At 45.0% G+C, this 14,350-nt stretch overlaps 1 protein-coding gene across 1 annotated transcript in view; it reads left to right on the top strand.

Annotated features, from left to right (window-relative positions):
• The window catches only part of EYE (conserved oligomeric Golgi complex component-related / COG complex component-like protein), a 98,863-nt gene that overhangs the window by 14,956 nt on the left and 69,557 nt on the right, over positions 1 to 14,350 (top strand). The window contains exon 2 of the mRNA XM_087369948.1: positions 782 to 871. Within this exon, the coding sequence (XP_087226074.1) occupies positions 782 to 871 (90 nt within the window). The remainder of the gene's footprint in view (positions 1 to 781; positions 872 to 14,350) is intronic.

Raw genomic sequence — 14,350 nt, 5'->3', positions numbered from 1 at the left:
AGCCCCTAAGCTTACTGCCTACATGGCAGATTGCCTGCAATCTCTAATCTGCCCATGTGGCAGTCTTCAGAGCTTTCCATGTGGCTACAAAGCTTTACTTTTTCCCCTTTGCATGCATGGCCTCTGATTTGTATACATGTGTTGCATGTTAGTCTTTAAATGTAGCAATGCAAATGAATGACGACTTGATGCGCTTTGTTTGAGTACTTTATGGCTGCATGCATGAATGCGCTTAGGTGTGGTATGCATGAATGCATGCATGAGTCCATGTACTTGCATGCATGCTCCAAACCATCCATTAATACTAGAACTTCTTACTTGTTTTTGCCTAACACCTAATGTTAGGTCTAAAACAACACTGGCGTCCAGGAAGGTTTATTTTTCTAATCTTCTAACAATCTGCAAAAGCTTGGTAAAACTATGCTGCACCCTAGGCATTTAATGTTTCCAAATACTTCTAATTCCTTCGACGTGCAATATCATCAAATCGTGTTTTGTTCAATTTCAATGCCTTTGAATTGCAATGTCATCAAACCCTGTTGTGCATTGAGAAAGTCCAATTTCTGAGATCATGAATGATTCATATTTCAGCTTGAAATGGACAGTGCATAAATTAGGCTAGCAAAGTTTTTATTTATTACTGCTTTACTGGTCTTCATGCAAGAAAGAATTGTTTACAGATGAAATGTCAGCAGCTTATCTTTTGCTTCTAATATGGGCATTCTCTGGGGAAATTCAGAAAGACTCTAAAGTAGTGTACATTGAACTTTTGTGCTTTCAGGCAGAGGGTTCATGTGCAGAATCAGTGGCTGCACTAGCTCGTGTGGACACAGTGAAACAACGAATGGAAGCTGCTCATGGAACTTTGCAGGTTTTTCCATGCACTTGAGCTCTCATCATGCATTGGTGGTTTCAAGCTTCTGGTGTGGCTCATCATGAGCTTAAAATCTGCACTGTTGGTTTTGCTTTTGCATTTATATGATTCATCTCGATAATTAATTCTGCTTTATTGATCGACATTCCGTTCCCTTTGTCGATTTCTGCCAAGTTGCAGCGTGCTAGCATTAAGATAGTTGTTTCTATTTATAGTACTGCATTATTCTATCAGCTACCTTTTTAAGTCTTGCATAGACTGTTCTGTTGCAAGAAATAAAATGAAATGCCCTTGTCTTCAAGAGTGCAGCCTTCACCCTTAGAGCTCTAATAAACTCAATATTTAAAGTTTTTTGAATAAATGGATTGTGTGTGTGTGAGAAGAAAGAAAGAAAGAAAGAAAGAAAGAAAGATTTATTAATGTCTGCAGAAGGCCTCGCGGGCCTATGGGACAAAAGTGCACAAAAAGAAGACTCGAGATGCTGGGGTCTGATGATGAATCCCTCCGCCGATACTCTCAGGAAGTGGTCTGAATCTTGGTGGGAGCTACTGGTCCCCCTCCCCCCCCCCCAAGTCCGAGATGTATGGAGCTGGAGGAGATCTAAGTGAACGATAGGGTTGATCTCATCTCATGGGATAGACTCAGGGGGTGCATCCATGCTGTATTGAAAGGCGGAAAGTCTATACTGTGTCTGGCAAACCATGTGGATATAGGTGCATACCATGTGTCTACCCCGCTCTCTGCTAGTCGTCTGGATGACTCTAGGGCCCCTCCAGATGTCTCTGCCGCCCCTCCACTAAAGATGATATGAGGACTATGTCATCGGCGTATAGCATATCTATATCATGAGGTCAGCCAGTAGTGATTCCTCGTCCCCTAGGCAGTTTATGAAAGATGTGATCTCATCAATGAAGGGTTCGAAAAGAGTCGGTGAGAGGGGGCAACCCTGCTTCCCCCCTATCATGCTCTTAACCGAATTCGATAAAGCACTTGGGGCACGAACTCTCCCTTTGACGGACTGCACCATAAATCAAACTCTTTGGGATTTGCATCTCCTGTAATCTCCTGATCACGCAGGATCGCAGGACGGTGTCGTCCCGCCTTTTGAAAGTCTACAAAGCAAGCGTAGATTTTCTGGTGTGTGGACTTCGCCTCCTTGATGATAGCCTTGAATCCAATCCCTCATTGTCTCCTCATAGGCGCGAGGGCGACCATTTTGCCCACTATTGTCCTGTCATGAAGTGCTTGAACTGCCTGCTTCACCAGTTGCTTATCCGCTAGAGAAAGGAGAACCTTAATGGCTCGGGGAATCAGGGGTGCTGCCGATGAGAGGCCCTATGGCCAGACCACAGTCACCACTAAGATTCTTTTCCTCCAATACAAAGCACCAAAACTGTCCACTGCTGCACGGAAGAGAGGGATGAAAAGGGAAAAAACAAAAGGCCAGCCAAAGGTTTAGGTGAGAAGCTGACCCAACCACTAACTGGGCTGGCGAAAAAAAATAACAAAAAGGATGTTTTTGGAAGCTGAGCACCCGGAGCACTCAGAAGAACCTGCAATCCCTTCTCCAATCGCAGTCGTTCCAGAAGCTATTTCAGGTGTTGCCAATCCTGCAAATCTACCCCAAACAATGGTACTCCTACCTTCTATAGTGCCGTGACCCCTTGTCTTACTCATACCTACACTTTCTCCTCAAGTTTGTGTTTTTACAAGGTTTGACAGGTTATGCTTTTCCACTCAGATCTGAGAGAGAAATGTGGGACTTTTGCCTCAAGTTCAGTCATTTGCAGATTTTGGCAGTTTGGGTTGATTTATTGCAGGTAGATTCAGTGAGATTGGTAGACATGTGCAGGACATTGCATATTTGTTAAGTAGACTTGGGCATTCACAGATTTTTGCCTTGTGTTGCAGTGTTTGGGGCATTTTGTAGACACTTGCAGCATTGTCATATTATGCTTCAGTGTCATTTGCAAAATTCTATTGGGGTATTTTTGTTTCAGCTTGAAGCTTACATTTGAAGATGGATTAGAATCAAAATCAGAATCCAAGAGATCTGTTTGGGGTTTTGGCCTAGGAGGATAAATTGAATGACACCAATTATTCCATCTGAAGTTTTATGGTGACGAATTTGTTAGCTGCTACGAGTCTATGGGGCTGTATCAAATTTTCTTTGATGGCTGTGCAGAATCAGTTCTGGACTGATGGCCACCAAAATGTGGCTTTCCCTTGCCTTTTACGAACAAGGTTAGATCCCCATCACGCACATCAATAGACATGTTCTTCCTGTAACAACAGCCTCACTACTTCTTGGAGGGTGAGTGGAATTGTACTACACCTCATGGATAGATTTAGAGAAGTATGAAAAGACAAATAAGACTCTTGCAAAGAGTTTAGAGCAGTGGACACAAGATGACTATCGAGTATCATCTCGAACAACTATTCTCAAAGATCGTGGATGTTAGGAAAGCGATCAGAATAACTTTTCCTGTATCGTGACACTATCAAGCTGTCTTTTCAAGTAAGAAACACTGGCCTCATTCCTTGCCTGATACACATTTTCCAAGGTATCCCAAGCTTGCTTGGAAGTCTTGAAGGAACGGATATGAAGTATAATGAGCCTCTTAATAAACAAGGCAATAAGCAATAGCTGCATTTGTTGGATTGGGGAAAAAATTTTAGTTGAGGGGTTTTTTTAATACCCATTGAACACACGTTATACCTAGGACTTCTTAGTGGTGCACCCCCCGAGCTAAAGATAGATTTCTTACATCAGTTCCGTTAGCAATAAAAACCTAACGATGTCCACGGAAAGTGGCAAGAGCTCCGTTAGAAGAAACTGATGGTGGAAGATTATGCACAAACCTTTTCACCTGTAGGTGAGCTCAAAAAGAAGTAAGTGCCATTATTGTAAGAAGCCTGGATACCAAACCAGTGAGTGTACGAAGAAGAAAGGAGCTGGAAACTACTGTGAGTGATGCTTCAGCTGTATTATGGTACTTTTTATTGGGGCTTCTAGGCACATCACTCTAGAAAGAATTTATTTGCTGATTTACAGCCTGCTTCAGTTGGCAAGAGAGTGTCTTGTGCCAAAATTTATTCATACTCTATGAAGGGGGTTGGGAAGATTTTGTTGAGATTAGTTGATGGAACTGGGCTCAGAGATCTGGAGGTACCAGGCAGATAGGAGAACCTTTTGGTAAGATCAGAGGACCATGTTTTGGTGGAACTCTGGATCCGTCTTGTGTATTGTGTCCATAGATTTGGATAAAAATATATTGTTTTGGTGGATTCTATATTTGGCTTTGATCAATGTCTATTTGCGAGTCTGCATAACACATCTATGTGAAGCACTGTAAGTAAAGAAATTTGTGATTCCACTCACACTAGACACTGTGGGACTACTTTTGCATTGAAAAATGCAGAATTATGGCATGCAAGATTTGGCCATGTCAACTATGGAAGTTTACAATTGTTGCAAAGACAAGGGATGATATAGAATATGCCTTCTTTGGAGACTCCTCCAAGACGTGTATGTGAAGGGTACATTTTGGAAAAAATGCACAGAAATTCCTTTCCGAGAGCTGGATCTGTTAGAGCTGAAAGAAAATTGCAGCTCATACACAGTGATGTGTGTGGTCTTATTATGACCTTCATAATGATTTTCCATACTCTTGTGGTTTTATCCCTTAAAAGAAAATTCTGATGTCTTCCAATGCTTTAAGCAGTTTGTCGCAATGGTTGAGAATGTGTTAGGGTGCAAAGTGTAAAATTTGAGAACAGGTCGGCTACCGTCATGCATTTAGCGACAGTTTTCTATGCCTCCCTTCTTTCTGTAGATCCTGACACATAGGCTAGAGATGTGGCTAGAGATGAGATTTGGCAGAGTTTACCTGCGTTGGTCACACCAGAGATGATATGCTCACACCAGAGATGATATGCTCACTTGATGCACGCTTTACCAACACAGAGTTCAAGACTGCTCTCTCCGCCCTTCATATGGGCAAATGCCCTGGTTCCGATGGTCTTACTCCTTTTTTTACAGCCTTTTGGGATATGATAGGCGATCATATTACTTCAGCCCTGAAGGGATTTGGGACTCGGGTGAGATGCCTGACTCACTGACCAAGGGACTCATTCACCTTATCCCGAAAGGTGGCAACAGGAATTTTGTATCCCATTGGAGACCCATCACTCTTTTGGGCACTCAATACAAAATCCTTGCCAAGGCAATCAGCATCCGATTGCAGCCCCTTCTTCCAGACCTCATCCATGATACTCAGACAGGCTTTGTGCATGGCAGGAGCATATTTGATAATATCTTTTCCTTTTGGGAAGCCACAGAGTAGGCTATGCAAAGCGGGCAGAGGCTTGCAGTTCTACTCCTGGACTTTGAGAAAGCCTATGACAGAGTAGATTGGGGTTTTCTCGAGGGCACTCTTCTACGATTTGGATTTTCAGATGCATGGATTAGAGGGGTGGCCTCCCTTTACAGATCAGCCCATAGCCAGGATGTGATTGGAGGGTAAGGGGTGACAGGTTTCAGATTTCCAGATCAGTTCGTTAGGGATGCCCTTTAGCCCCCTTCCTCTTTCTTTTTGTGGGAGAAGCTACGAGTATCTTCCTTAGAACTCATGCTGAGCTTTATGGGTTGAGATTGCCCTTGAGACAGGAGGAGGAGCTTCTTGATTGTGAGTTGGCTGATGACACTGCTATTTTTGTTGAGGCCTCTTCGCAGTCACTTGATTCTTTCTGGACAGCCTTGGATATTTTTTGCTCAGTTGCAGGGGCACACATTAACTGGCATAAATCCTTTGGCTTTTGGATAAGTGATGAGGACACTCCAGGCTGGGGAGTTTGACATTGGCTTTTCTTGGATTCAGAGGGGTGTTCCTGTCAGATATTTGGGATGCCAGGTCGGATTGGGCATCTCTCCAGCACAACAGTTTGCCCGCGTACTAGAAAGTATAAGGAAAAAGCTCCTTTTTTGGAGCTTAGCCAAACTCGATCTTGCCTCTAGAGTTGTGGTAGTGAACCAGGTTCTCTTGGCCACCGCCTGGTTTGTGTTCTTGCTGGTGCCGATCTAGGGATTGCATCACTCAGCTCATTAGACTAGTCAGAAATTTTTTATGGAGTGGACTTGATGGCACAGCAGATGTTGGAGCGAGGGTGGCTTGGGAGACCATTATTCTCCCTACATTAGAAGGGGGCTTTAATATCATTGACCCGGACTTGCAGTGCAGGGCATTGCTTTGTAAGGTGGTGGTGAGGGGACTCATGCCTGGGCAGGAATCTTGGAAGGATTTCTTTTTTGGACGCATTCAGGCTTGCACACCTACCTTGGGAGATGATTGGGTGGACAGCCCTCGTTGGAATTTTACTTCCGCCTCTCTCAGGTCTCCTACCTCTCCTGTCATGACTGCCATCCTCAAAGCTTGGGGGAGTTTCAGGAACACTCTTTGAAGAGTTCCACCCTCTATCCTTAAAGAGATTCATAGGCATCCGATCATTTGGAACGATAGTATACTTGATGAGCATGGCAGACCACTGGGCACTTTCCATTATATGCAGTGGTCTAGATGGGAGAGAGGCCCCGCCTACACAGTAGGCACTTGAAGGCTTTTATCAGGCTACCTGAGGATCAGAGGCTACAGTCCGTGAGTCATCTCAGAGGGGTAGCACGCAGGATTTAGCAGATCGATGTAGCGATCCCGGTGGAATGGACAGTTGAGATGCTTATTACTTCCACCACTTGGATGGGAGCTTTTTCGAGGACAGCAGTTCCTCTACAGGTGATCGCTCTTTGAGGTCTCGGGGAAGATGCTCTGGTCTTTGACATTAGGGATGGAGGTATACTCTCTAGATCCACGGATGATATTCTTCTAGAGGTTGCCTTTCAGCATGTGAGGATTGCTGGTTTTGTGGACCATGGAGCTGGCTTGCAGTGGTACTTAGACCCCGATCCTCTGCTCTTGGCCTTGGGATCCTGGAGGTTGTGCTTATATGGAGGTGCACCTATTAGGTGCTTGCAGTGGGACCCAAGAGAGTAGAGGTTGGATTCCCTCGAGAGCCCCCCATTGGGATAGCTTCTTCATCACCGTAGATTTGCGTAGGAATTTCTGAAGGAGGCTCTGGAAATTCCTTAGAAATAGAAAGATCACTCTTTTCTTTTGGCTTTCTATTCATGGAGGGATTGCAGTGAACCTGTGGAGATCACTATTTGGGGCTGATCCCACTTGCCCTCGTTGTCATTCTGTAGAGGAGTCAGTGCGACATTGCCTTTGGGACTGCAATCAAGCGATGACTGTTTGGAAAGGACTTGCTCAGATACTCAGCATTTTTCATACTTCCCCGTTCTTCATGACTTGGGGCTCGGTCGCATGGTTATCCCTTATTGGGCCCCAGGTGTTTTATGAGGGTGAGCCTTCTTCTTGGGCACTCTCGATCCACCGACAGGTGATAGAGCCCTGCTCTCTTCAAGATGTACCACATATTCCTTTCAAAGCTTCACATGTTTCAGTGGACACCTCTTGGGAGATTTTGGCTAGCATTTCCTCTTGGCACATTTGGAGAGCCAGATGCACAGAGGCCTTGGATGACACCCAGATACACCCATCACAGGTGTTCACGGGTATTTGGAGTGACACGGTTCACACTTTGATAGCCATTTGGGCTAGCATGCAGGGCCCTTCACGGGCAGCCTCTTCTAGGAGGACTATATTTCTTCGAGTTTGGAGGGGTTCTTCCTTCTTCTCGGAGTTGCTACTGGATTGAGATGGCACTATCAGCCCCAATCCTTTCTTTTTGGCTCTTGAGCTTTTCATGCATTGCATGGTGTCTCCCGTATTCCTGTATGGAGCTTGCTCTAACGGTTTTCTTTAATACTTAATAGAAGTCTCTTTTTTGCAAAAAAAAGAATTTTGAGAACAGGCAGAGGGAAAGTAGTGCCTTCCATTCTAAGGTGCCTCCTAAATGCATCATTTACCCCTCTCTTGGGATATCATTGAATCATTTGCCCCTTGGAGAAAGGCATTAGCATCAATGTACAGCTCCATATACACCTCAGCAAAATGGTGTTGCTGAGAGGAAAAATAGACCTTTGATGGAAATGGCTAGATGCATGATCAAGGGAACAATACTGCCACATAGATTATGGCTGGAGGCAGTAATGTGTGCAGTACACATTGTGAGCAGATGCCTAACCAAGGCCTTAAGAAATTACTCCCTTTGAGGCTTGTATGATAGAAAACCCAAGGTTGGCTACCTTAGGATGTTGGCTCCACAACCTATGTACACGCGTGAAACATCCCCAAACCAGGTCTAGTAAAACATTAGACCTTGGTAGGGTACAACTTCAAGCTAGAGTCCAAACAAACCACGGGATGCACCCGTAAACAACCCATAAGGATTGGAGCTAGCAGCTCACATCTCAAATGTAGGCTTAGTATGTCGAGCCACCCCTGAGGCTGAGGTCTAGACCACTACAAACAGCCATCCAGCCTTCAAGTCCAGATATGTGTCCTATTCCGCATGCCCTTTCCTCTAGTTGCTGCTCCTAGGCCAGCAGGTCTACGTTTTAAGGATCGCACCCCTCGGACCCCTTTTATTGAGTCCTTGGCTACCTTTAATTGTAAGCTATTTATGCATGCTACAGCCCTGCTACAGCCCTGGAACAGATTTGTGACTGTTCCAGGCTGCTGCATCACGTAGACGGGGGAAATTAGTGCCAAACTTGCATACATATTTCCATTTTTACGAATCGCCTCTAGTTTAATAGTCCAAGGTGCTGCTGCAAACTGATTTCCTATTAAAAAAACTGTCGCTTTTTCTGTAGTTTACAGCCACAGTAGAATTCACCACGAATTCCGGAATCAAGACTGCATGGAAGCAAATACCAGCTTGCATGAAGCGGATTCAACAGAAGTACTCTAGCTGTGTTTCCTTCCTAGATTTTGTCATTGTCTCTGCTCAAATCTCAACCTGCTAACTGTTAGACTAAAAAATGCAATCACTAAATCTATTTTAGCTGCTACTACTACCGTCTACACATGTGTGTGCATCCTTCACCAAGATGAGCACACCCAAGGGAGTTTACGCTTTCCCTTACAGCATCAAGGCTCCTCACAGCTCGAAGCTTGCTCTACTACCAAACGAAACATCCGCAAACCAGGTCTAGTAAACATCAAACCCTTGTAGGGTACAACTTCAAGCAAAGTCCAAACAAACCATGGGACGAACCCGTAAACAACCCATAAGGATTGGAGCTAGCAGCTTACCTCCTATGACCCACCTTCCGCGAGCCTGAGGTCTAGAGCACGGCAGCGAGCCAACAAACTTGAATTGCAGACATGCGTCACGTACCAAACATGCCCTTTCCTCTAGCTGCTGCTCCCAGGCCAGCAGGTCTAAGTCCTAAGGAGCGCCTCCTCGGACCCCTTTTAATGAGCCCCTATACATATAGGCCAGGCTTTGGCTATTTTTAGCTGTAAGCCTTTACTATAGCATGCATGCCTAAAGTAACTGTACTTATGGGCCAGGCCTCGACTATCTCTATCTGTAAGCCTTTATTTAAGCATGCATGCCTACAGTAAACTTCACATTTGTGGCCATGCTTTGCCAATTTTAGCTCAGCCATGCCACACCTTTAGTAGGCTAGCTCTATCTATAGGATCTATACCTCATCGATGCTAGCTCTTGTCACAACCCTAGGTTATTCCTAACACTGGGTTAGACCATGCTCTAATCTTAGATCTAATCCTAGATCCCAAGCTAGTCTAGACTTGGCTTTAAGCCTAGGCCCTAGTTAGTCCAATCATGGACGTAATAATGTGCTTAGTCAGTTGAGAAGAAAGCTGGAAGATAAGGTCATTAAGTCCATTTTTGTTGCCTACAACAGTGAAAGCAAAGCTTACTATCGCTACAATCCTCAGACTAAGAACATTTTTGTCAGTAGAGATCTAGTTTTTGTGAAAAACAAGATCAGTCCATGATTGAGTTTGATAGACAGCAAACAGCTAGTACAAGATCAACAATTACAACCTGCACATGTTGATGCACAAAGGCCTTTGGATGCTCCCATTTAGGCGCAGGATCAACCTATCACACATGATGATGTTGAGATTGTCAGAGATGAGAGACCTGCATTATAGGAAGCTAGAACAGTCCCTAGATTGCATGTTTTGGGTTTTTAAAAAAGGTGGTAGAGACCTTTTAGATAGATAGAGAGGGAGTGCTTATTGCATAGGTTAGGCCGGTGATTATGACACTAGACACTCCACTAGTGGCAATTGTTTCTTTATTTGGAGTCCATGCAATTCTTGGTCGAGCAAGAAACAATCCACTGTGGCATACTTCATCTTGTGAAGCTGAGTACAAGGCAGCTTTCACAACTACTGTAGAATGTGTGTGGCTTAGGAGATTGGTGGAGATTTTCATCTTAGCTTGCAGCCATCTACTCCTATTCTGATCGACAGTTAAGAAACTATGATAGTGGCACCAAAACTTCCACACAACAAAAATTGAGATACATTATCACTAGATCTGATAGAGATTGCGTGCAAGAGAGATTAGCTTGATCTACTATGTTGCACATCAGAATATTGCAACCCAAGGAAAAGTTTGAAGCTTTCGGTAAAGCTTTAGGCTTACGTCCATTTGGTGATCTATCACCTTGTACATGTTGGGTACAGAAAGCAATGGAATGGGAGTGGAGTGCATGGGAGCAAACAACAAGCTGAAGAAAACGTGAGTACTTGCAAATGGATAATGAGAAAGTACAAAGGGGTGGCCTATATGGCCCCAAAGTCAACCATATGCTTGACCAATGAAGGCAACCTAAGGGTTGATTGAGTCCTAAGGCTAGCCTACAGGCCATACCAGGGCTAAGTGCTAACAAACCCCCCCCTATGGTATGGCTGAAGTATCCTAAATACATCTTAGGTATACCTGGAAACTATATCATGGGTGCACATACTCGTTCAAGATGGATATAGCAACCTGTGAGACAGTACAGGGAGATCAACATCACGTAACAAATGATGCCAAGTGTAAGGCTTGTACTGAAGGCCAAAAGCTGGCCAAGTTAGTGGGGGATAGGATTATTAATACTTGGGAGTGTTTGGAAGATAGAGAGGTCAAAGGGGATAAGGAGTACTATATAAGTACCCTCCCCTCATGTGCGATGGACCTTTTGATGTAACATCTAATCCTATCTACTCCCACCTCCTTCCTCCTACGTGCTGCCTACATCTATGATGCGAGGATGGCTGCATAGGTTTATGGTGGACATGTACTATGATATCACTGACTATGTCTACACAGTTCTCTAGCATGGGTTAGGATGCTTGCTTAGCAGCTCCACCCTTTTGCTCATTGTATCAGGTTTTTCTTCAGTCTCATAGACCCATCGTCTTTAGCAGACTTTAATAAATTTATTTATATATTTCTTTCTCCCAATCTCTCTCTATCTCCCTTCCCACCCCTTTTCTCTCTCTTCCTCTCCCTCTACCCCCTTTCCCTCTTGTCTCTCTCTCTCTCCTCCTTCCTCTCCCCTTTTCTGCCATCTCTGGCCCGTCACCAAATCTGTCCCTACCCCCTTCATTGCATTGGTATCAAAGCCCTTTCTTGGGCATGGTTCACAAATGCCCCCGCCCACAGCTAGCAATGCAGAGGGCAACACAAGCTCAGAGGAAGTGCAAGCCAATGGCAGAATGCATCCACCAGTATCAACAAATGCTTCAGCCTAACATCAACCGACAACAACTAGCAGCCACTAGCGCTTATCAATTTGATTCCTTCAACTACCTTCTTGCCGTGTACAGGCAGACAACCGGGTGAATCGTTCTGGTTCTCTCCCATTCAGTTCTCCACGAACCAGAGTCTCCAAAACTAATGGACACGACGTTCTGCATGACGACGAACGAAGAACCCTAGTGCGTATGACGTCGCGTGTTGTTGACGCCCCATCCTTCTAGTCCCGTACGTTGCACATCGTGTCGTCGTCGCTATTGCCCGTCGCCCTTCACGCTCCGCCATGCTTTCTCTGCCTCTTGCTCGGTCCATGCCATCGTCGCATCACCTCTTGCTCCGCCCATGCCACCGCCACCGTTGTCCTTTTTCCCACGCCTCCAAAACCTTAATCTAAGTTCTAAGGTTAGTTTGATTGGGTTAGTCAGGTTAGGTTAGTAGGTTAGCTGGTTAGGTTTAGTTTTGGGATTAGGTTATGTTAGACTAACTAGGGTTAAAGGTTGGGTTAGGTTAGACTAAGTCAGTGTCCTAACTGTTGTAGTTGTCCTAGGTTAGTGTACTAACCGCCTTAGGACCCCCCCGGGAAAAAAAAAAGAGTCAAGGACGAAAATATAGAAAACCACACAGATGATAGCAAGGGATGCCAAAGTAAACTTACCCACAGTGACAAGGAGCAGCTTGTGCAGCATGAAAAAGATATGCAAGACTTTTTTTTTTTTTTGGGCAAAGAAAAGGAACCTTTTATTAATGCTTGAAAAACTTCATACAAACATCAGCCCTGAAGGTGCTGAGTTTGGAAAAACCGATAAAGGCTGAAAGAAGAAAACCAGTTCCAGAGAAACCTTGCTCACCGCCTAGGGAATCTCTAGTAGAGGGGCTAAGAGCCAAGTGGGGGGACTATATGACCAGTGAATCCCTCGCGGAGTGAATATGTAGAAAACACGTGCAGGCCAAGCCTTGTAAAAACGTGCGTGCCTCGTGACAGTCGCCCTAGAGCCCGGGGTCCCACTTTCCTAGGTGGAGTGCATGGTGTAGATGATATCCTGCCAGGTGGCGACCAAGGTAGCCGAGGGTGGAACCGGATGCTCACCCATCGCTAGAGTACAGCGAGCAACCCAAATGTTCCACGTCGTGATACTGGCTACTACCTCCCACACGCTATCCTCCGGAGGGGAATGAGGATCCTGGCTATCAGAAGGGACCGCCCCATGGAGCTCTATCCTCTGAATATGCAAGATAGTTGTACTCCTGAAGCTGTGCTTCACACATTCAGGAGCATGACAGTGGGAAATATGGCTACAACTTCAACATAACTGATGCCCTTCACTGCTGCTCACTAGGTGAGTATAGTTGGGAGTTTTGCTTGCTACACTTCGCAGCCATTAGGAGAACAATGGCATCTCATAGGATTGCTGTAAATGCGAGGGCAGAACTTTGTAAGGGTGTCCTCGTGCTTGGTACAACATGTGATAAATGCTGCCATGAATTGGCACTCGCAAAAGCCAATTCGTGTGCACATGATGAGGCAAACTTGCCACAACAGAAGCTGAGGACCATGAAGGACAATTTACAAAGGCGGTCAGCTGAGGGTGGTGATCTCGTAGGGCATGATAATGCTACCTCATTGTCAATAGAGCACCAAGGTACAGTAATGTATGGGGATTTTACAGCAAGCCCACAAGGTGCATGGTGGGCAATATGCAGAGTATTTATTACACAACCAGCCAAATCCTTCCATATAAGGGAAGCCTATTAGTGAGCAGTTGCCCATTCAAGATTTCAGCCAGAGACTTCCACGACTGACTCTTCCAAGTGGTGATGACCTTGAGTTACGTCTAGGGGATAGAGGCCAGTCTTCACTACTGCCTCGTGTGGATGCTTTTGGGAGAGCCTGTCCCTTTAACATTTATTTCTTAGATTTGTTTCAGCAGATGCCAGTTGGCCTTAGTCTCAATCAAACAAAAGGCTCTACATAGAGTCTAGACCACCTGTACAGCAAATGCAGCCTGGACAGATTTATGTGGAAGGATGCCATATGCCCAATACGCACATGCATTTGTGGAGCGAATGGGACATTGATGCTCCCTTGTCAAATCTGCACCATCCTAATCGCTGGAATGTTGAGGAAGCACGAGAACTATTGGAACTGTTGAAGCATGATAATAGCATCCATAATAAAGATGATTTTCAGTTCTTAGCATTTGGGCAGGTGAGCACAGATAAAAATGCAATGCAACAACAGCTCATCAAAGCTGCCTTGCAAGGTATATGGCAAAACAATGAATGCTTCCCACGTGGGGAAAAGTGGACAGTAAGGCACAGAGCGGTCCGTAAAGTAACTACCTTGGGAACAGCCAATGTCTATGTGATTTTGGAGCTTCTTCATGATAAGCATGCTAGGTGGGATCAACGCTTACATGACCTCGGTGGCACTACAGCTTATGGGAACAAGAACTACCTTTTTTTTTTTTTCGCAAAGAAAGGAACCTTCTATTAATGCTTGAAAAACTTCATACAAAACAGCAGCCCCCAAGGTGCTGAGTATGAAAAAAGGATAAAGGCTGAAAGAAGAAAACCAGCCTATTCCAGAGAAACCCAGCTCACAGCCTAGGGAATCTCTGGTAAAAGGGCTAACAGCCAGGTGGGGGGACTATACAACCAATGAATCCCTCACGTAGTGAATATGTAAAAAACTCGTGCAGGCCAAGCCTTGCGGAAATGGGCGTGCCTCGT

The sequence above is a fragment of the Dipteris shenzhenensis genome, chromosome 31 (genome assembly GCF_047967505.1).
Source record: "Dipteris shenzhenensis isolate YYH24624 ecotype China chromosome 31, Dip_SZ_1.0, whole genome shotgun sequence".
NCBI classification, from domain to species: domain Eukaryota; kingdom Viridiplantae; phylum Streptophyta; class Polypodiopsida; order Gleicheniales; family Dipteridaceae; genus Dipteris; species Dipteris shenzhenensis.
The sequence above is the reverse complement of the archived record's forward strand: the minus strand, read 5'-3'. Positions and strand labels throughout refer to the sequence as shown.